This window comes from Phocoena sinus, chromosome 17, assembly GCF_008692025.1.
Source record: "Phocoena sinus isolate mPhoSin1 chromosome 17, mPhoSin1.pri, whole genome shotgun sequence".
Taxonomy (NCBI): Eukaryota; Metazoa; Chordata; class Mammalia; order Artiodactyla; family Phocoenidae; genus Phocoena; species Phocoena sinus.
In genome coordinates, this window is record NC_045779.1 from 45908366 (window position 1) to 45932666 (window position 24301).

The window sequence follows — 24301 nt, forward strand, 5'->3', positions numbered from 1 at the left end:
ACTAGAATGTAAGCTCCTCAAAGGCAGGAATTTTTGCCTCTTTAGTTCACTGATACAGCCCAAGTATCTTGCCCAAAACAAGCCCTCAATAAATATCTGCTGACTAATAATGAATGAATGAAACGAAGTGGAATTTCTTTTAATGTCCATTTATATTCAAGTTATGGTGAAAATTCTGGTCAATTTACTAGGAGGAAAAGAAGTGTTTAAATTTTATCACAATGTTGTTGACAAGCTAGCGTCTCCCTGCGTGAACTCTGAATATGAAACGGAAATGATAAATTTTTGTCCAAAACCCAAAAGGCTTTCATCACACAACATTCCTTTGAGGCATGGCTGTGAACAAATATTCTGTAAGCTCAAGGAGGAAATTATGCCCATATATCTACTTGATCCTAATGGCTTTGTTCAATATCAAAGTTCAAAATAACTTTTTAAAATAATTATTTGTAGAATCGTCCCTCAATTAGTTTTACACAAAGAATTACACTCCCTGTAAGAAGTCTCTAGAGGGAAAAAAGGGGGGAAAAAAAACTTTAGTGAAATTAAATCAGTATTCTTTATTCAATGCTTTTCATGTTCCTGCTTTAGGTGAATAGCTAACTAAATTCAAACACTTTCTTAGGGATTTACCCTTTTTCTATTATTAAAATAATATAGGGACTTCCCTGGTGGCGCAGTCGTTGGGGGTCCGCCTGCCGGTGCGGGGGACACAGGTTCAAGCCCTGGTCCGGGAGGATCCCGCATGCCTCGGAGCAACTAGGCCCGTGTGCCACAACTGCTGAGCCTGCGCTCTGGAGCCCGCGAGCCACAACTACTGAAGCCCGCGCGTCTAGAGCCCATGCTCCGCAACGGGAAAGGCCACCGCAGTGGGAGGTCTGTGCACCGTGGTGAGGAGTGGCCCCTGCTCGCTGCAGCTGGAGGGGGCCCCCCCGCGCACAGCGATGAGGACCCAACGCAGCCAAAAATAAATAAATAAAAATAAAATAAAATGTGAACAAACCTAAACTTGAAAAAATAATAATAATATATACTCACATAAAAGTATATAAAATACTAAAACATATTAAGAGACATCAAAAGCAATCACTCAACCCAGAAACAAGCACACTGTCATCACTTCTTATGAAACTTTTATCTTTAACCTGGTTAAGACCATGAACTGTTTTTTACACAGAAAAATGGAGTCTTTTTATCTCAGTGATATTATTGGTCTGTTTACAGGATTTGCACTGTTTTCCCAACAGCAATAAGGCATTTTTGAACTGAACCATCCATCCAAACTTGTTTGTCTTCATTAACACTAACAAACACCAACAACTTGGCTGAATAGAGGTTTAAAGATGCTATTTGTAGCCATGAGATCAAGCAACTGGCCTAAACTAGGATGGAATGCATACCTTTTATTGCACTGGTTCAGTTACTCTAAGTCTAATCCATTAAATTAACTAGTCACAGCCAATATATGACATAACACAACAGATTTATTTTATCATAATACCAAGCTCATTACTGAAGATAGTTAAGAGGGTATTCTTTTTTACAAGAGAACTATTCAACTGATTTGAGACCCTATGTAGTTACTCTGAGCATTCTCTCACCTTAGGGTCTTCTCGCATGCTGTTCCTTCTGCCTAGAAAGCTCTTCTAGTCCTCCAGGCCCTGCCCTACATCACACATCTTCCCCACCAGCTCCTCGGCCTGGTCCTCCTTTTAAACATTTCAGAATCCTGGTCCTCCTTTTAAACATTACTTCTTCCAATAAGCTGTTCCTTCTTTGCAAGACTGGGGTATGTGCCTCTGGTGAAGAATCCTTTACTTCCTCTTTCCCTATGCTCATTATCACACTGCTCTGTAATGGTCTGTCTTTCCCACAGACTAAGCTCTACCATCATACACCGAAGACTAGAACCAACATGCAGCAGAAGCCCCACAAAATGTGCTTAACTAAAGGATGAGATACTATTTAATGGCATACACACTGTGTGTACATATTACTGTTTTTTTTTCAAATGTGCGTTTCTTTAATTTTAAAAAATATACACAGGAGAAGCAATGTGTTTTACATAGGAATATACACATTAACAAGGCACTTCTTATAGTTTTCCAAAACTCTATTATATCAGTCTGAGATTTATAAATTAGATATATCAGAACCTTTTAAGTTAAAATGATATCCTTGAAACTACTGGACATACTAGACTTTTCTCAAGATCAAATGAACAGAGAATGGGAATATGGTTTGTGTCAAATAAGGTTTATTGTTAGCTTTATTGCCTATAGTCTATAAGATGAAACTTTACTGTGCCTTTGCAAACAGGATACATTTCTTAAAAAAACTGATCAAAATTTCCCATACAAATAGCTCTATATGATAGATTGTTTTTTTATTTGGCCACGACTTGCGGCATGCAAGATCTGTTCCCCAACCAGGGATAGAACCCGCGCCCCCTGCAGTGGAAGTGCAGAGTCTTAACCACTGGATAGCCAGGGAAGCCCCCATATTCATATTTAATTGCGTGTGTGTGCATATATACACACACACACACACACACTAACAGGTGTGTGTGTGTAGATATATATATACTAACAGGTGTGTGTGTATCAGAAAAACAAGTTACTTCCCATGCCCATTCCAAGAAGAAAAGGAAAAACAATAAAGCTGAATTAATGCAGAGTCTAGTCTTTGCCACTTCACTAATCATCTGGGCACTCCAGCCCTCAATTTCCTAAGCTGTAAAACATGAAAATCCTAAAATCCTCCTTGATGTAAAATTTTGAACATCTCAAAAATGACTTTCTACTCAGGAAAGTCAAGTAGACTTCCAGTCTAGTCAAGTCGAAAGGTAACATCAATTATTACAGTCTACCATATAGCATGATAATGGGTATCCTGAGCACTCGACAGTAGGAGGACTGCCGAAACAGCCTCCCGAAAGAGAAGAGTCCCAACCCACTACCAACCAAAGGTGAGCAAACACTCCCAAGCCCAGGAGGTGAGGTGATAAGCTGTCAATGTGTTTTTGCTTTATCACACATTATTTCAAATAAGCTTTTGCTACCCAGAACCGTCCCCCATTAAATTTATATGGAAAGCATAATGAAAAGATAACATAATTATACTAAATTCATTTGTGCCAAATCAAATACATGAGCCCTACCAGTTAAAAAATTAACAAAAACAAAACACAGAAGAGTTGGGCTGGTTTTGAAGAGCTCCCCTCCAGTTAAACAAACAAGGTATTCTGAGTTTAGAATGTCCACTGCTTCTAGATACCCATTAGAACAAGTACAAAAGAATAGAAGAGCAGGTCTGAGGCAGGAATAAAAATCAAACCTTAGAATGGCAAAGCTGACTAACATATATTAAATACAACTCATAAAACAGTATCTATAGGCCTACAGTCACACAGATTCAGAGCTGAGATGAACTTTCAGACGTCACATATACCCCCTCATCTTACAAATGAGTAAACTAAAACTAAGACTCACTGCAAGGAAATGACTTGCCCAAGATTACATGACTGATTAGTAGAAGGACCAAGTCTCCTGACTCCAAATCTAGTATTTTTCCAGTTCTCAGCGCTCCTTCTCCATCAGGGCCTGCCTATGGTACACAAATTCTTTCAGGTACGCAGTAACACTCTTAAACTCTGTAAGATCTGTAATACTGGATAATGAATGTCAATATCACAAAACAAACCTGAAGACAGATTAAAATATATTATAAAATTTAAAGGATTAAGCAGATACATCTAAATTCAGAAAACACATTTTTGAGTATTTCATCTCACCTTGGGGTCTTAAATCCGATATGAAATTCTATATCCATTAAAACAGATCTATCACATGAATGTCTAGAACCATAAATAATCTTAAAATATTTATCGGCAGTGCACTACATGAAATTTTCATTTTAAACAACGAAAATAACAATGAAAGAGTCAGAGAACACTTGGTCTCATTTTTAAGTGTCTCTGTGCTCCAACACTACTCTCCTGGTAGCATTCGAGGCAGCCATAGGGTCAATCCCAACCTGTGCAGGCATGAATAGAAAGGAGCACAGACTACCCACATAAGCTCTTCAAGTATCCCCTCCTCCTTGCCAATTCCCAATATCGTCTCTTCCAAAACTAAGTCAAAGCATTAGGATGAAGCAACTTGTTTTCACACCCCAACAGGCCATTATCCTCTTGTGTTTTTACCCCTAGACAGATCTTTTGCAAACAAAAAGCAAAGGAACAGAAAAAACCCCGCCACTGTCTATATGTAAACTGTTCTTAAACAATGCAAGAGTTCTGGACTATTATTAAAACTCTGATTATCAATATCAGATACAGATATCTATGATGAACCTCTAGTTGCTACCAGCATCTTCAATGCCTATAAATGAAAATTCATTAGACTCAAGAGAATGGAAGTAAGAGGATGAACCAGCCCCCACACCCTGAAACCTTGTCTTCAAAGCCCTTTACAAGCACCAGGTTGAATCATCAGGTCCTTCTTCCCTGTGACTTATAGTCTCTATTAGCACTTAATTCTTTATTTTCATGTGTCTCCCCATTAAACTGAAAGCTCCGTGATGGGAGAAGCCATCATCTTTGCATCCCAATGTATATAACTTAGTTAGCAAACTACTCATTGAGTAAAAGAGTAAAATTTATTTCCCACTTTACCTGTTTATTTCTTCCATTGATTCTTTTACTTAAACAAAATTTAAGTAAAAGAAACCATGGGCAACCGTAGACTCACAGTCCTTTCTCCCTCTGAGCCATTCTACGATACAAAAACCCTCTTCCCTACCACAATTCTAAGAGCACAGAAATTGGAGCAGAAAAATCCTAAACAATCTGGTCCAATTCTTTCACTTTACAAATGAGAGTCATATCATTTATTTATATCATTTATTCACGGTCACATGGCCAATTAGTATCAGACACACACAGAAAAAAACAAATCCCCAACCAAATTTCCTCCAATTTATATCCCATTACCATCATATCAAAGACAGACAGACTGCCTACTATATATCCCATCAATTCAAAATCATCTAAGAATACCAAGTTTTCTTTAAATTTGTGTCTTCTAATCTATGTTATCTTACCAGAAAAAAAAACAATTTTCAAAAGCGCATATAGAGAAAATGTACCTTCCCATCTCTAGTATTTTGACAAGGATGTGAAAAATACTTGGCACAATCAAGATATTACCACTGGGGAAAGCTGGGTTATGAGTACACGGGACCTCTCTGCATCATTTTTGCAACTACTTGTGAGTCTGCAATTATTTCAAAGTAAAAAGTTTAAAAAATAAATAAACATGGCCCACCTACCGGATACCACTCCCTGGGCCCACTAAGTCTGTCAACTCACTCTTCTCCAAACTTTCCCAATGAGCTAGAAAAAGTTCCAACTACTTCTCAACCCAAGTTCCAGGAAGGGTTGGTGCAGCCACCCCAGGCCTAGCACAATGTCTGAGAAGCACACAAACATTTACTGAACAAAGGAAACTAACCTAACACTGTGCTCAAACTCTGTGCAGGCAACACATGGCAAATACTTACACAGGTCAAACTCGACTAACTCTTTCACCAGTCTTTCACAGTTTGCTACTGGTCTGTGGATCGGCATCACTCCCCCAGCTAAGACTGTAAGCCTATGAGCACTGACATCTGTTTTTAAAAAGCTATCCTCTCAGCGTCTTATAGTTCCGGGACAGACCTAATATTTATGTAAATTAATTCGAATTTTTAAAATTTCATTTGTAAAAACAGAAAAGCAAACAAAAATAAATTAGCCTCAAAGGGCAGGAAAATACCCCATTCTCAAACAGACAGCCTCAGAACCTATAGCCTGAGGGGAAAAAGATGGCTGGGGGCAGTGAGGAACTGGCAAGCTTGGCCCTATTTGCTGTCATCACTTAATTTTAAAACAAAGAAATGTGGGTGAGAGCCTTTTATACAGGGGTCCTCACGCTTTTTTGTTCCTGATGACGGTGGTCTGTTTAGACACTATGAGAAGCACTACTTTAAATCCAAGAACCTCTTAATCCGAAAAGGCTACCACAATAAATGTTTTTACTACAATTTGGTTAGGTTATGTTACTCTTTTAACACTTCAACACTATTGCCAGAAAGACTTTCCATTTCAAAAAAAAAAAAAGGTTTTAAACTATCATGCTCAAAAACAAAAACCCCTCAAGAATGTCCTAGAATTCACCAAAGAAAAGACTGAATCTTCATGCCAACTGAAGAAGCTTTTTACATTTCCAAAGAGACTTCTGAGCAGTCAAGCGCCCTGGAGAAGTAAAGCAAAAGACCAACTGGCCTAAAGTCCCCGCCACTCAACAGAGTTTTTTGAAACCAGAAACATTCTGGATGGTATGGGGTGGCTGCTAACCGCATACTGCCGCCTGTCTCTGGATGCAAGTGTTGTACTTATTTTTTGGTATCTTTCGGCTCTCAGAAGTGGCAGAAAGATGAGCAACTGCCAACAAAATCAGCCCCCACGTCATCTCCGACCTGCAGACCATGGGTTGCCAACCTCCCCAAAAGAAGACACCCGTTCCTGGTTCTGCATCCCCCCAGCAGTGGCAGAAACCTAACAGAGAATCAGTCGGAACATGTGGCACCAATTTGTATTCATCCCTACTGGCAACTGCAGGAAGCAAAGAAAAAGCAGTTCCTATACTTCCCCAAACAACAACCAGAGAAAGCAAAGGTACACTGTCCACAGCATCCAAGGACTCCCTCCTTCTCATTATTCTTTATCTATAATGATCAGAACACCTGATAAGCAGAAAAATGCAATCACTTACGGAAAACACCAAGGGACTTGTCGGAGATGAAGTTTAAATATCACTAGAAACAGAAGCATACTAAGAGAATTTTAAACTAGATTTGCACACAAGAAAAATCACCTGTCTGGTGCTTCCTTTAAAGTTTCCATACGCAGATGATGACACACAGCACCAACTGGACTAGTTCAAATTCCCTTTGGACAGGAAACAAAGTCACTCCCACAACCTAAGAAAAGAGATGATGAACTGCACAAGCCTACATACCCCTCTCCTCAAAGCTTTTCATATAAAACCCTGCTTTCATCATTTAGACATCAAAATAACCCTATATTGTCTCTGCTTCTTTGACTTTCTTCATCAAGTTAACTTCCACATCTCAAATTTGGCTTTTTCTTAAAGCGTACAAAACCCATCCTCCTTGACTTTTCAGGTCACAGAGCAGGCTGTCCCAGGAAAAAACACTCAGGTGAACCTCCACCAGGCCTCTAACAGGGTCTTGGAGCCGCTCATGCAAAGCCCATCTCTGGAGTTTCAGATAGTCTGTGAGGAAAACCTGGTATCTGAGTTCACGAAAAGAGCTAGAACACCTTATGGTCTGAATTCAGGAACAGCAGATTCATGCTGGAGCAGAGCCAATTTCTTGAAATGGTAGGTTCTCAACACTGTTTTTTCTGTACTACAAAAAATGGGGCCTGAACTGATGAGAATGGAAATAAAATTCTATTGATTCATTCAAGAGAATTCACAGTGCTTCCTAGACTGGACACTGTCGTAATCTTTATAACTAGCAATCTAGACTACCACTATTACTACTGAAATTTCAAAACATAATCTCTTTATATATATACCAGTACTTTAATTAACATGAAAATCTGCTATCGAGAAAAATGTACTTTTTAAAATTTTGAGTAGCTTTTTCCTATAAAAAATAACGTAACATTTTAGAGTCAAGAAAAATTTCAAAATATATAAAATTATATCCAGCATGATCACAGCTATATTAAAAAAAAAAAAACCCATGTATAGGAAAAAAGCGACCAGAAAGTCACCAAAACATTACCAGTGATGGCAACCTTGCTAGACTTTATAACTTGATCTTTGTTTTCCAGATCTTCTATAAGAATGTTTTTTATAGCAAGGAATTTTTAAAAAATAAAAACTAAGAAATAGCCAGAAACTTGAAAACAACCCAAATTCCCGTCAGCTAGAAAACAGATTACAAAACTGTATTATATCCAAACAATGAAATACTACTACCACAAATACAAAAGAAGAAAAACTGCTACACGTGCTAAGGAAAAGACACCAAACACATGATTCCATTTGCATGAAATTCTAAAAAAGGCAAAATTACAGTGAGAGAAAGAATAATAACTGTTTTCAGGGGCATGATGGGGGGAAGGGACTTTTGGGCACAAAGGAGCACAAGGGAGTTTTTGAGGGTCATGAAAATGTTCTATATCTTGATTGTGGTAGTAGTTACACAACTGTATACATTTGTCAAAACTCATCAAACTGTACACTTAAAAATGGGTGAATTTTACTGTATGTAAACTATACTTCAATAAAGCTGAGTTACAAAATACATAAGGAGAGAGAAAGTTGAAAACATTTTATTAAGGTGAATGATACAACTGGAAACTGAACAAATAACATTACTTTTGCTGTTTGGGTAAAACAAATTGTATTTTTATTTACATGTGAAATAACATTAATTTTTAACTCTTTATTCAATATCCTGACAAAAATGAGAATGTCACAAACCACAGTTATCTAAGAATTTACCATATTTCTCACTTTGAAGGGGTTTATTAGCACTACAGTGATCTATCAAGAAAATAATGTAAAATATGATCCCACTAGAGAATAATTTCTAATAGCCAAGTTCAATTTACCAGTAGTCTTACCTCTATATATTAACTTAGAAGAATGCTGCAAACTTTTCACGACTTATTCTTATTCCTCAATGTGCCCCACAGAAAATCACTTAATTTCAAGAATCTTGTCTTTCCATCATTACATAACCATTATTACAAGCGACTTGCTGATAAAATGCTATCACACTGGAAGTTAAGAAATGACGGCATCAGTCAACCTGTAAGGAACATTAAGATTTCCAGTGTGATGCTGCCTGTCCTTCTAAGGCTATTATCCAAACAAATTTTCTCTTACTCTTAAGAATGTTAAATTTTGTTAACACGTTAAAACTCAGTTTTATTATGTAAAATTTCAAAACTGTCAGTCATCAAAAATAAGCATTTATGTGACAACAGGAAAATCTAAACAGACTTAACTTTGAGATTAAGGTAATTTTTTTTAAGTTTTCATCTTTGAGATACATAATGAAGGTACATCAATTAAATGATCTGAGGAAAAGGAATAAATAGGGAAGAAGCTTGAAACCAGACTGGTCATGAGTAGATAACTGTTGAAATTGGGTAATAACTCTTGTACATAGAGTTAATACACTATACCATCCTCTACTTTTGTACATGCTTTAAATTTTCCATAATAAAAAGCTTTAAAATAATTTTCACAGTAAAACTTAAAAATCAATTATAAAAACAAATCAACATTTCATAATTATAGTGACCCAGGAGGGCAGACTGTTGTCATTTGCTCAGAATGCCAAGGTGTCAAAATGAGAGAAACACGGACTATAATTGGAGTTTGTTTTCTTAACTAGAAGTACAGTCGTCCCTCTGTCTCCGAGGGGCATGGGTTCCAGGAGCCCCCGCGGATACCAAAATCCTCGGTTGCTTAAGTCCCTTTATAAAATAACCAGTACAATGAATCGTCTGCACTCAGTATCTGCGGATGTGAAACCCGTGGATACCAAGGGCCAAGTGTATGTATGATAAAAACGGGGCAAAAAGACATGAGTACATCCTCCTGCAACATAAAATTACTCCCCTCAATACACCCTGCAAGATCTACTTAACCGTAATTTGACACAGTCTTCAGTGATTAAACTTTCCTTTAGAGACTATTTCCTAAATAACCTAATTGTTAAGGGAAAAATCCTGACCTTTCTAAAGTTCATCCCATTATTCCCAGTTATACTCCTATGTACTATGTAATTTCCTTCCCAAGTGTCTGTTTACTCCTAAACCTACAATTTAGTCACTGATTTCTTGATTTATAAAACTGATCTTCCCTTGTTTGTTTTTTCAATTTTTGGTTTGGCTATTTCATACCCTGTCTTTAATCTTACTTTCCTTAAACAACTTAATCATTTTAGTGAAGCTTGCCTGTACCTTCCCAATAAAGTCACTCTAGCATTGTTGTTTCTAGGTAACAATCTCAACAATCAAATAGTCAGATTTCCCACTGGTTTGGTGACGTGATGCTCTATTCCACCCTAATACTTGTGTTTTTTGGTGCAGCACAATTAAACTTTAGGCAGCTTTCAACTATTATAACCTCTACCCACCACAACTTTTGTTCATTCGGCTCCACGTAATCCCTGGCCTATTTCCTGGCTCCTACTGAGTGGACGAGGATACACTTGAGTCTTTAAAACCCAACAGTTCCTAATAAAAATAAGGAGCAATCGGACTTCACTGGTGGCGCAGTGGTTAAGAATCCGCCTGCCAATGCAGGGGACCTGGGTTCGAGCTCTGGTCTAGGAAGATCCCACATGCCGTGGAGCAACTAAGCCCATGTGCCACAACTACTGAGCCTGCGCTCTAGAGCCCACGAGCCTCAAATACTGAGCCCACGTGCCACAACTACTGAAGCTCAAGCGCTTAGAGTCCACAACGAGAAGCCACCGCAATAAGAAGCCCTCACACCGCAACAAAGAGTAGCCCGCGCTCACCGCAACTAGAGAAAGCCCAAGCGCAGCAACAAAGACCCAACACAGCCATAAATAAATTACTTAATTAAGAAAAAAAAAAGGAGCACTCACTAAATGCCATGCCTTGTGCAAAAAAGCACTTTCTGTGTCAACGCTGCCCAAAAGAATTTGCAGTGATCGTGGCACTGTTCTGTATCTGCACTGTCCAATCGGTGCCACTAGCTACATGTGGGTACAGAGCACTTGAAATGTGGCCACTGCTACCATGGAACTGACTTGTTAATTTTATTTCATTTTAATTAATTTCCATTTAAATAAGTCATGTTCTGAGACTAACTTACATTGCTTGAATTTTTCCTCATGAATTTCCATTTAGTTTTTTTTTTTTAACATCTTTATTGGGGTATAATTGCTTTACAATGGTGTGTTAGTTTCTGCTTTATAACAAAGTGAATCAGTTATACATATACATATGTTCCCATATGTCTTCCCTCTTGCGTCTCCCTCCCTCCCACTCTCCCTATCCCACCCCTCCAGGCTGTCACAAAGCACCGAGCTAATATCCCTGTGCCATGCGGCTGCTTCCCACTAGCTATCTACCTTACTACGTTTGTTAGTGTGTATATGTCCATGACTCTCTCTCGCCCTGTCAAAGCTCACCCTTCCCCCCCCCATATCCTCAAGTCCGTTCTCCAGTAGGTCTGCGTCTTTATTCCTGTCTTACCCCTAGGTTCTTCATGACATTTTTTTTCTTAAATTCCATATATATGTGTTAGCATACGGTATTTGTCTTTTTCTTTCTGACTTACTTCACTCTGTATGACAGACTCTAGGTCTATCCATCTCATTACAAATAGCTCAATTTCGTTTCTTTTTAAGGCTGAGTAATATTCCATTGTATATATGTGCCACATCTTTATTCCATTTAGTTTTACATCTATGTACATTCAAGATAATCTACGACAGACTTTCGCAACCTCAGCACAACTGACATTTTGGACAGGTCCATACTTTATTGTGGGGCTGTCCTGTGCATTGCAGGGTGTTTAGCAACATCTCTGGTCTCATCTCTCTACCCTCTAGAAACCAGTAACAATGCCCCAACGGGGACAATCAAAAAATGTCTCCAGGGGCTTCCCTGGTGGCGCAGTGGTTGAGAGTCCACCTGCCAATGCAGGGGACGCGGGTTCGTGCCCCGGTCCGGGAAGATCCCACATGCCGCGAAGCTGCTGGGCCCGTGAGCCATGGCCGCTGAGCCTGCACATCCGGAGACTGTGCTCCACAACGGGAGAGGCTACAACAGTGAGAGGCCCACGTCCCAGAAAAAAAAAAAAAAAATGTCTCCAAACACAGCCAAATATCCCCTGGGGGGCAAAAACTGCCCCTAGTTGAGAATCACTGATCTAAGAACAACTGTCTGGATTCTGCATTCAATGCTAAGGATATTCCAGGGCAATTTCTTTGAGTTCCTGCTTTTCTATTTGGAAACCAGACAACACGTAAAAGCAGTAAAAATTAACCATCTCTTTATAATATTTTCCACAGAACCTACGTTATAACATTGTGTTTTCCCACCCACTATCTCAACTATTCTTCACCAACTTTGAGGTGTGTACTATACCTGATTTAGAAACTGAGGTGTGAGGGACTTCCCTGGTGGTCCAATGGGCAAGACTCCACGCTCCCAATGCAGGGGGCCTGGGGTCGATCCCTGGTCAGGGAACTAGATCCCACACGTGTGCCGTGACTAAGAGTTCGCATGCCACAACTAAAGATCCCATGTGCCGCAGCTAAGACACGGTGCAGTCAAAATAAATAAATAAATATTTTTAAAAAAAGAAAAGAAACTGAGGTATGAGGGGGTGGGGAGGAGGAGAGATAGGGAGTGAGGTTGTAAGTGGTTAAATGACTCGATTACCACAACACAGTTAATAAGTAGTGGGGCTGAGACAAACCCAGATTTAGGAATTCCAAATTTCAAACCCCTGTCTACACTATCTTACTGTGCAGCCTTACAGCATCTAAAGGGGGAGCTCCTTGGAGAAAAACCCTTTGCTATAACAATCTCAACCAAGACTGTTTATGATCACACAGCACATTATAATGCCTAAAAGCGAAGCTCACAGGAAAATTCCACATACAGACCAAAAACGAGAACGGGTTTGCAATGTAGCCACCTGCATCCCAAGGAGTAATTCAAGACAGGGACTAGTCACAGGGACACCATCACCTTAAAAGACCTCTCCTAACCTAGTACTAGGAAAGGGTTAAGAGGGTCCAGCCCAAGACAAAAGGCCTAAATCAATTTGGAGCCCAGGAGGGACCAGTTGAGAGGAAAGGGAAATCAAAACTCTAAGACAGGTAGGTGGCTGCTCAAAGACTGGGATGCCTCAGAAAGCAGAGATTTCCCAGAGTACACACCATGTGGAACACTGAAAAGAGCCCTGGACTTTAAACATCAGAAGACCCATCATGTGGACCTCATCTGTCAATACCCTGGATATGCTCAGGGCCTGATTCTCCAGCTCATCAGTGAAAAAACTGGTCTACATGACTTCTTTGGCACTTTCCAGGGTTTGGTGAGCTGGCACTTCCAGCTCTCCCCTTAATCTCAATGCCTAGAACCATGTTCTCGTTATGGTTTTTGCTATTCCTCGAGACAATGTTTTAAGCAAGAACATAGCACTAACTCTAGAAATTCACTAGAAAGAAAATCAAAATGTCACACAAGTATCTGAGCACTGAATGGTTTCAATTGCACACAATGAGTATTTGCTGAGGGCCAGCGCTCTGCACCAGGGACCTTGTAATCACTCTGGAAAGCTACAACCAACATCCTACGCTCTCTGAATTCCTCTCCTCTGCCCTAGCCATCCCCACCTATATTCATCTACTGCATTATTTGGTCTCCCAGAGCCAATAATTAAAGATTTTAACCCAATATACAAAGACTATCAGAAATAGCAAGTATGAAAACACAAAGAAAAAAAAAATCAGATACAAACGGGTATTTTTTTTAAATGCTGAGTACACTTTAAATGTTTGAGCCATCACACTATTACACTAAATAAAATATGACTTTTAACAGGATGTGGTTATTTTAAAAAGACAACTTATTTGTAGAAGAAAATATTGGTGTTTTGAGACCCCTAAGTTTTCTTTGAGCAATTTATTTGTAGTACCATGCTGCCTGTCCAGTCTTACTGCTTTCCGGGTAAAGACGAAAGTCTACCTATTTATAGATCTTTCATCCCGAACTACCATTTACCATTTCACTTGTGACTATCATACATAGAAAATCAACCCATTGTAACACACTCTTTTCTATTACCAAAACTTACTTTAAACCTTGGTAGATTTTTACCTGAAGACAAAAATATTCTGGGCTTATTCTAGTAAGTTGTAAGGTTCCAGAAAACCAACCTCGTTTGGAAACAGATTTCCCTCAAGCAATGCAGCAATAGGTTGATCCTATTACTTTGCAACTAGGTATGCAAATATGAACTTTCTTCTGAAGGGGAGACACAGAACAGCTCCACCACAAGTCAACTACTTTTCTAAACTAAAAAAGCATGACTACCTCAAATGATGCCTTCGTAAGTCTCAACAGACCAGACATTTTTACTGCTACTAGATAAAACTAGAGGTTCCTAAGATTTTACCTACAGCCCTCTCCGACTGTTCAAATATCTGCCACCTTGATGTACATTTTATGATCTCATCAGATCCACCTCTTTCATTTCTCATGAAATGAAAACTGAAGATGATCCAACTATTCTTAATATTGTATACCGACATTACAGAAATCAAAAATAAAGCTGATTGTTTACACCAGGAATGGAAAAAGAAAAGGGAGCTTTCAAAAAGATACATGTCAATTTCCAGACTAGCTGAAACAAAAGGAATGCTCAAAAATTATTCAAAGTGCCCAACAAAACTGCAAAATAGGTTTTGGCATGCACAGTAAATTGAGTAAGTTAGTCAGGATTCTTGGTATATAAAGTTAGGACTAATATAAAAAACATACCCTACTTCTCTCCCGGTGCAATTTTCTAAGTTACAAGACAAGTTGCACTACAAGCACTACCAATTCGGTTCTGTGAATGACAGACAGTACAGCTATCCACACTACTAGCGTGGTTCTAAAATTTACAAAAAACCTTATGTGAAAGTCTTAACAAAAGATCTGTAATGAAACAAAATCGAAGTAAGGATTGCATTACAAAATGTTAAAATAAATGACTTAAAACATTTCAGTATTTAAAGGAACTACGTGACAATTCCAAATGGTTAGTATTTTCAGAAAGTATTCCAAAAGTTTTACAAACATGTTAAATGCTATATGGTTACAGCAAAGATTAGACAAATCCAAACCTAACGCCAGAAACCAAGCCTCCAGCTTCCCGGATTGAAAGGCTGTCCGCCCCACCTGAGGCGGTTAGATACTCCGAGACAGAGGCCAGTATCTTAGCAGCAAGTTAGGCCTCTTCCTCCCGACGGGAAGCGCATGACAAAAAGGGCATCATGCAATTTATGTCACCTGGTCACTTAGCAAAAATTATATCTAACTTCTAAACTTGGGCCCAGATGGCCTTCCCTATTTATAATGAATAGAGAGCAGCGAAAGTGTTGGGATAGAAAGAGACTTAAAATGTCCCCCTTTCTGACCCTGTAAACATTTAGGCCATCATTAGAGCTGAGTTCTAGATTCTAAGACTTGCTTTAATGGAGGCTTCCCTCAACCTCCTCGGAGTCTCTTTTGCAACAGTGAAGGAACTTTTCCTGCTTTATCTCAGTTCCCTGAGAACATGCGGCCCTGCAATTCAATATCCTAACCTGGCAGGGGACGGTGGAGGAGGGAAGGACAGGAATCCAGGGCCAAAACAGCCTTCTTATGAAAGGCAAAAAAAAAAAATCATAATTCCTCCTCCGCCCATAGCAAAACCCATCCCAGAAATTTTACAGCGTGTTAAGAAAAGCAGCACTGCGAACTGCAAACGTAAGAGTTTTCCTTTGACTCCACGCTCGGCTTTCAGCTGTCAAATTACAACTCAGGAAAACACTATCATTAGAATAAAAAAGGAAACAAAAAAGCTCGCACCACAGGGGCCGGGGCAGGAGCTGCGTGCACCATTCCGGGAGTAGCAGAGCCAAGGAAAGCTAATCCACTTCCCCACCCGCGCCCAAATTCATCCCCTCCCCGGACTGGCAAACCTCACTGCAGGGGCTCAAATTTAATAATAATAACAATAATCATGGCGCTTCCTCCCTCCCCCGCAGCCGCGATCTGCCGGGAATCAGCTTCTCCCCACCCTCCCCGCTCCCCCGAGATCTCCAGGCCCCGCAGGTCCGACCACCACACCGGACACAGCTCCCAGGGCCCCGGGCGAGCCCAGCCTAACCCGGGGCCCCTCGCCCGGCTTCTCCTCTTCCCTCTCTTTTTACCTCCACCATCCCCCATCCGCATTGTCTGTCTCAATTCAACTTTGACTAATATGGATTCCTCGAGCCTGGGCCGGGCGGTAATTACAGCTCCCCCCCACCGGGAGCCGGATTCCCCCCCCCCATCTCCACCGAGTTCAACGCGGCTCCTTCGTGGAGGGGAGGGGGGTGGACGAGGGAGTGGAGGGTGCAGTGCGCTTTCCCGTCCACATCTCGCTCGCCCCCGCGGCCCCGGGCCCCCGGGACCAGAAGTTTGCCCCGGAAGGGGCCTAGCCTGGTGCAGCGAGGACCCTCCCCCGCCACCGCCGGACGGCGCGTAAACACCGGCGCCCGCCCCGGCGCGGCCCCGTGGGGGAGGGGAGGGCGGGGAGGCGCCCCTCCCCCAGCCCGCCGGCCCGCCCGCCCGCCGGCCCTATTACCTGTCATTGAGCTGGTCCTCGGTGCCCGGCAGCGGGTGAACCACGAAATGGATGGACGTCATGGTGCTTCCTTCTCGTCCTCCTCCTGAGCACGGCCCCCCCGGCTCTGCTCCCCGCCCCAACCCCTTCCCCTCCCCAAAACCCACAGCCGCCGCCGCCGCCGCCCTCCAGTCCCCAAATGGAGAGAAGCAAATGCGCAGGGGCCGCCGCCGCCGCCTCCCCGCCGGGCGTGTGTCCGCGGCGCGGCGGTCCGGCGGGGCGGGCAGGAGGGCGGATCAACACGCCGCCCGCTCCCCCGGCGACAGCGCGCAGGAGTGCGAGGCCGGCGGCCGGGACCCGGGGCGCGCCGCCGCCAGCGGCAGCCGGGCCTCTGGAGAGGGACCGAGTAGGGAGGTACGAGCGGGACGGGCTGCGGGCTGCGGGGCCGGTGTAGTCCCGGTGGCGGACGGGGTCCGGACTAGGGAGGTGGGGAGGCAGATGAGCCCGCACCGCGCGTCACTGGCGAGAAGCCGCCGCCACCGCCAGCACCGCCGCCGCCATCTTCACTTCTGCCCCAGTTTCTCCGTCTCGCAAGCTCCGCTCCCGAGCGGCGGGGGAGGGGCGAACGGGAGGAGGAGGAGGAGGGAGGAGACGGGCGGGCGGGGGCACGGCTGCGAGGGGGCGGGGCTCCGGGAAACGGGCGGTAAGGCCCTTTCGATTGGGCAGCTCAACGTTGTCGGGCCACGACGCTGTAAGGCGCGTGCGGATTGGTCCGTTCGGCTCCCGAGCCCAGCCCCCGCCCCGGGGGGGTGGGATATCTCCGGAGTGAGTGTTCCGGAGAGCACGTGTTAGGGAAAGAGGAGGCGGGGGGGGCGGGGGAGGGCGAGCCGGCAGGGGCGGGGAGTCCGGGAGGGAGGCTAAGTGTGTCCCCGGGGAGGTGGGAAGGAAGAGGGGTCCTTCATTCTCTCGCTCTGATTTCCCCTGGGGCAACCCTAATTTTTTTTGCGGACCCTTAGGGGTTTTTTGTTTTTGGTTCTCGTCCTTCATCCTCAGTTACATTTAAAGTGGAAGTGTAAAATCAGTTAAGGGGAAGAAATACACAGCCTTTTATTGGAAAAGTAAGGTAGTTATGTAAGGGCCTTTCCAGAAGGTCCAATCGTAGGATCATAGAGCTGACTTTACAGCACCTTCTTTTATCACCCTGATCTCCCCAATTTCCCCAACACCACCACTATTACATACCCACACAAAGACAAAAAGTGGAAATTTCCACCAATTTCCTGATTTAAATGATTCATGATTTTTTACTCCTTTTAAATGAAAGATGATACATCTGTTCTACAAAGGTGTTTCGTTCCTCAGCTTATGATCAGTGGGATCATAAAGGCTAATTCTTGAATAGATCTATTTGCTTTTTTCTAGGGAACCAGTTCATAGCTTTCTTCTCAAAGGCTTCCATGGCACCTTCAAAAAATCAAGTACCTCTTTCAAGAGAAAAAAGTGAAAACATGAAGCCTCTTCTCCAGTATGTTCAGTTAAATCAGGGGTCCTGTGAAACATTCTTAATTTTCAGTATCACTTTTCTTCCGTTAATGCATTACACACACACTTTTGCTCAGGAAGTTCTTTTGAACAAAATATATGAAAATTTATTTATAAATCAGGATAGAGTAGGTACCCCTTGAGACAGATAATGGAACACATTTGTAGGTCACTAGCTCCAAAATGGCCCAGATTACTTTAGACTAAAAAATGATTTCAAGGCCACTATTTATTAGAAATCCATGGGAGCCACTGGGAAGCAGGGTAGACCAATGGATACTGCTAGTTTTAGAGCCAGACAAACCTGAATTTGTGCCCTGTTTCTGCTACTTAACTATGTGGCCTTGATTAAATCATTTAACCTATCATAGCATCTTTTTTTCTCATTTGTGAACTATTCCGTAGTAATAGCTCTACATAGGGTTTTTTTTTTTTCCTGCGGTACGCGGGCCTCTCACTGCTGTGGTCTCTCCCGTTGCGGAGCACAGGCTCCAGACGCGCAGGCCCAGCGGCCATGGCTCACGGGCCCAGTCGTTCCGCAGCATGTGGGATCCTCCCAGACCAGGGCACGAACCCCCGTGTCCCCTGCATCGGCAGGCGGAGTCTCAACCACTGCGCCACCGGGGAAGCCCTCTACATAGGGTTTTGATGAGGCCTAAATAAGATAATGTATGTCAAGCATGGAGAGCACTTCATAACACTTAGTAGTCTCAGCAAAGGGAGGCTTTTATTTGTCAAGTTGCTCACTATGTGCCACTTGACAAATGTACCATTTGACTACATACCGCTTTATACGCTTATGTCTTTTAATACTCAAATCACACTATGGAGTAAATAATATTATCCCCATTATATAGACAAGGACACTGAGGCTCAAACACCTTAGGTAAGTGCTGAAGCTGAGACTTAAAACCAGGTCATCTAACTCTGATTCCATTGCTCTTTCCACTATACCACAGCTGCCATCTACTTAATAATTTAGAAGGAACAGACTATTCAAAGCCAATGGGAAAATGTGATGTGATAAATACAGTAAGAGTGCTATGAAAGTTAAAGGAGGAAGTGGTTCCAACCAAGAGAATTAAGAAGTCATTTAAGCTGAACTTTCAAGAATGTCCTGGGGAAATAGAACATCTAACTTAAACACAGTCATTTTAGATGCGCCCCTGGACAAACTCCAACCTCCATGCCCATACTTTGCTTCATTTCTCTTTCTTCCACATCTGTCTTTCTTCATCTTTTCATTGTGCTTCCACCCTGCTTCCAGCTTGATTTACCCACTGAGACTTTCTGTTCTGGTCAAAGGCTGGTCTCATCACTCTAGGCAACCCATTCAAACTGCCCACTTGGTCTTTGACTGACAACCATCTTGGCATCGTCCAGGCTGGCATGTTAAGGAGAACTCTCATCTCCCCGCACTTTGGTGGGTCACACTTTGAACAGGGAAAAACAAGAGTAAAAGCACAGAGTTGTGCAAGCCCATCACATGGATGGGGGAGGAGGGAGTACAGATAGGGAATAGAAATAAGCAAGGTTCAAGCAGAACCTTTTTGAAGAGTTAAAGTGCAATACAAATCTAGAAAAGGAGGCTGGAGTGGGCTTCTTTTCTAACAATTGGGGTTAATTCTCCCTTTGAGGACAACTGAAAAGTTAACCAAAAATATTTCTTTAAATCCGCTTAAAGGCACAAGAGAGTTAACAAAATAATAATGAATTACCAAACTAGGAACCAAGGGATGAATAAGACCCAAGGAAGTGAGTCCTGTGTTTGGAGCCACTTATCCCCCTGGGATGAATGCCAATTACAGAAAGACCGAGTGAGAAGCCAAGAAGCTGAGCAGTTCTTCTGACAAACACTCAGAGCTAAGACAACAGGGATTAATGTCCAAGGTTCCCCAATGCAGTGGTGAGTGCTAATGAGCTCCTCTTACTTTGTGTGGAGCCCTAAAGGACTGCACCTCTGAAATAAGCCATGTCTTAGATATGGTTTCCGCCAAAACATACCCTGAGACAAGGATTTGGCTATAAATAGTTTATTTAGGAAGTGATTACAGGAAGCACTGTATGGAAATGGAGAAATGAGACAGCAAATGGAGAAACCCCTGTAAAAGATGGGCTGATGAATGTTTTACCAGTGTGGACAACTGGAATTCAATCCCACTGGGGATCATCTGAGAGACTGTGTAGGACATATCTTAGAAGTAGCCCACTGAATGGAGAGGAAACTGGAGGTATTTATCCATTAATTCCATCTCTCAATAGTTGAGGATTGCTCCTGGGTTGTTAACTCCCTGACACTTCAAGCTTTTCCCACTTGTGGGCAAAGCACACTCCTAAGGCCAAAAAACAGTGTCAAGAATGAAAGAAACAGGACTTCGCTAGCTGCGCAGTGGTTAAGAATCCGCCTGCCAATGCAGGGGACACGGGTTCAAGCCCTGGACCGGGAAGATCCCACATGCCGCGGAGCAACTAAGCCTGTGCGCCACAACTACTGAGCCTGCACTCTAGAGCCTGCGAGCCACTACTACTGAAGCCCATGCGCCCTACAGCCCATGTGCCGCAACAAGAGAAGCCACCGCAATGAGAAGCCCGCGCACCACAACGAAGAGTAACCCCCACTTGCCACAACTAGAGAAAGCCCACGTGCAGCAACGAAAACCCAACACAGCCAAAAAATTAAAATAAAAAAAAAAGAATGAAAGAAACAAAGATACTCTGTGGGGGAGTGGGGGGCGGGGAAGGGGAGAAAAAGAAATGTGAGAAATTTTAAGCAGTCAACCCATATTAAAGGGTGTTATTCAAGTAAAAGGAAAATGATTCCCCAGTGTAAGCTCAGAGAGGCATAAATGGATGAAGAATAAAAAGGAAAAATATGTAGGTATATGAATGTTGACTGAATAAACAAACAGGACTCAAAAATCCAAACTCTGACAATACCAAATGCTGGCAAGGACGTAGAACAACAAGAACTCTCATCTGTTGCTGGTGGGAATGCAAAATGGTACGGCTATCTTAGAAGACAGTTTATGGCTTCTTACAAAACTAAACATACTCTTAACAAGTGATTCAGCAATCGAGCTCCTAGGTATTTACCCAAAGGAGTTGAAAATTTATGTCCACACAAAAACCTGCACATAGATGCTCACAGCATCTTTATCCATAATTGCCAAAACTTGGAAGCAACCAAGATGCCTTCAGTAGGTGAATGTGTAAATAAACTGTGGTACATCCACACAATGGAATATTATTCAGCACTGGAAGGAAATGAGCTATAAAGCATGAAAAAACATGGAGGAACCTTAAATGCACATTACTAAGTGAAAGAAGCCAATCTAAAAAGGCTAGATACTGTATGATGCCAACTATACGACATTCTGGAAAAGGCAAAACAATGGGGATGGTAAAAAGATCAGTGGTTGCCAGAGGTTAGTGGAGACAGGAAGATAAATAGGCAGAGCAGAGGATTCTCAGGGCAGTAAAACTACTCTATGATCTATAATGGCGAAAACGTGTCATGATAAATTTGTCCAAATCAATAGAATGTACAGCACCTACAGTGAACCCTAATGTAAGCTATGAGTTCTGGATGATAATGATGTGTCAATGGAGGTTCACCAGTTTTAACAATTGGGTCACTCTGGTGGGAGATGTTGATAATGGGCAAAGCTATGCACGTGTGGGGACAGGGAGTCTATGGGAAATCTCTGTACCTCCCTCTCAATTTTGCTATGAACCTAAAACTGCTCTAAAAAATAAAGTCTGTTGGGGGCTTCCCTGGTGGCGCAGTGGTTGAGAGTCTGCCTGCCGATGCAGGGAAAACAGGTTCGTGCCCCGGTCTGGGAGGATCCCACATGCTGCGGAGCGGCTAGGCCCGTGAGCCATGGCTGCTGAGCCTGCGTGTCCGGAGCCTGTGCTCCGCAACGGGAGAGGCCACAACAGTGAGAGGCCCGCATACCACAAATAAATAAATAAATAAATAAATAAATAAAGTCTGTTAAAAAAAATCTTAAATATTAGCAAAACGAATTCAACAGGATATAGCAAGGAGTAGATCACAAACAAGTTGGATGATTTGACATATAAAAATCAACAAATGTAATTCACCATGTTAATAGAATAAAAGAGAAAAATCATTCAATCATTCTGAGTAAGAGAAAGAATGGAACAAAATTCTGTAAGCATTCATGAAGAAAATTTCTTAACAAACTATAAATAGAAGGGGACTTCTTTAATTTGATAAAGAATATTCCTAAAAATCCTACAGGAAACATCTTTTGTAATGGTGAAATGTTGAAAGCTTTTACCCTAAGATTGGAAACAAGGATGTCTGTCCTCACCACTCCTTTTCAACATTGCACAAGGGTTCCAGCCAGTGCAACGAGACAAGAAAAATAATTTTAAAGTATAGGGATTAATTTTCTGAGGCAGCTGCCAAAGTTGTCAGAGGGACAGGTCATGCTAATCAATGGTTGAAACCATCTCCAGGGCCACCTGGAGGCCAGAGTGGCCAGGCGAGTACTGCTCGGCCAGAAAGTGGTGGTCATATATTATGAGGACATCAACATTTCTTGCAAACTCCTACAAAATTACATGGAGGTAGCAGGCCTTGACCTACAAGCACATAGACACCAACCCGTGCAATGGTCCTTTCCACTTCTGGGTGCCAAAGCACATCTTCAGGTAGACTGTGCAAGGCCTGCTGCCCCACAAGATCGAGTATGACCAGGCTACTCTAGAGCACCTCAAGGTGTCTGACCAAAAAAAGCATATGATCATTTCTGTTCAAATGCGTGTGTCTTAAGCCCACACATAGGTTTGCATCCCTGGGGCACCTGACTTATGAATTTGGAAAAGAAGAGGTAGGATGAGGCCAAGATTCACTACATGAAGAAGAAGTAGCTCAAATGGGCCAAGAAGAACTTGGGGAACAAAACCAACAAAGAGAGATCCTCAAGACTCATAGACTCCTGACCTGAGTCCAGTAAAAACTGTTTATCCCCCAAATATATACATACATATATATATATATATATATATATATATATATATATATATATGTTTTGGAAAGGAAGATATAAAACCATCATTATTTTCACAGGACATGTTTTAATACACACAAATTACAATTAATAAGCAACTTTGGCAAAATAGCTGGAAATAAGGTTAATGTCCAACAAAAAATCAATTGTTTTTAACATATCAAAAAAACAAAGAATTAGAAACGAAATTTAAAATACCATTTAAAATAATATAAAAACTATAAAATGTCTAATATCTAAGAACAAATTCAATGAAAGATGTATAAACTCTCTACACAGAGAACTTTAAAACATTTTTGAGAGAAATCAAAGGTGATCTTAATAAATGGAGGAATATACCATGTTTATGGGCTGGTACAACTAATACTGTGAAGTTGTAAAGTCTCCCTAAACTGATCTATAGATTTAGTGCCATCTCAATCAAAATCCTTCCATCCCAGTAGAACTTCACAAGTTGTTTGTCAAACTTATATGGAAATGTAAGAAGAAACAAAGAGATCGTTGAAATAGAATAAAAAGCTCAGACATACACCAAAGGTTAATGAACACATGACTTTGATAACATAGGCACCTAAGGGCAATTTGGAAAGGAAGGTGTTTGCAGTAAGTTGTGCTGGGATGATTGGATATCATTATTTTTGAAAATTAAACTTAACCCCTACCCATACCATACACAAAGATCCAGGTGGACTGTAGATGTAAATGTAAAAGGCAAATAATAAAATCTCTAAGAAGATAATATATAAAAGGATACCTATATGACCTTAGGACAGGGGTAAACTTCTTATACTGGGCATAAAAGCTCTAATCATAAAGAAAAAGGATAATATGTTAGACTATATTATAAATAAAATTTTCTGTTCATCAAAACGACAACATTAAAACATTGGAAAAAACTATGGTTAGCAAAGGGGATAGCAGGGCAAAGGGTAGGGGGGAGGTAAATTAGAAGTTTGGGATTAACATATACACACTATTATATATAAAATAGATAGGGACTTCCCTTGTGGTGCAGTGGTCAAGAATCCACCTGTCAACGCAGAGGACATAGGTTTGATCCCCGGTCCAGGAAGATCCCACATGCCGCAGAGCAACTAAGCCTGTGTGCCACAACTACTGAGCCTGTGCTCTAGAGCCTGCAAGCCACAACTACTGAAGCCCACGTGCCCATGCTCTGCAACAAGAGAAGCCACCTCAGTAAGAAGCCTGCACACCTCAACGAAGAGTGGCCCCCACTCGCTGCAACTAGAGAAAGCCCAAGTGCAGCAATGAAGACCCGACACA

The 24301-nt window shown here is 41.9% G+C and overlaps 1 protein-coding gene across 7 annotated transcripts in view; it reads right to left on the bottom strand.

Moving 5' to 3' along the window:
- The window catches only part of UBR5 (ubiquitin protein ligase E3 component n-recognin 5), a 142801-nt gene extending 125735 nt beyond the window's left edge, over positions 1-17066 (bottom strand). For 5 of the 7 annotated variants that reach the window (XM_032609394.1, XM_032609395.1, XM_032609396.1 and 2 more), the window contains exon 1: positions 16458-16567. In XM_032609394.1, the coding sequence (XP_032465285.1) occupies positions 16458-16519 (62 nt within the window). In that variant the 5' untranslated portion in view covers positions 16520-16567. Of the gene's footprint in view, positions 1-16457 lie in introns of all 7 variants that reach the window. The other 2 variants (XM_032609399.1, XM_032609397.1) reach the window with 1 other exon arrangement.
- Positions 17067-24301: the final 7235 nt, after the last annotated feature.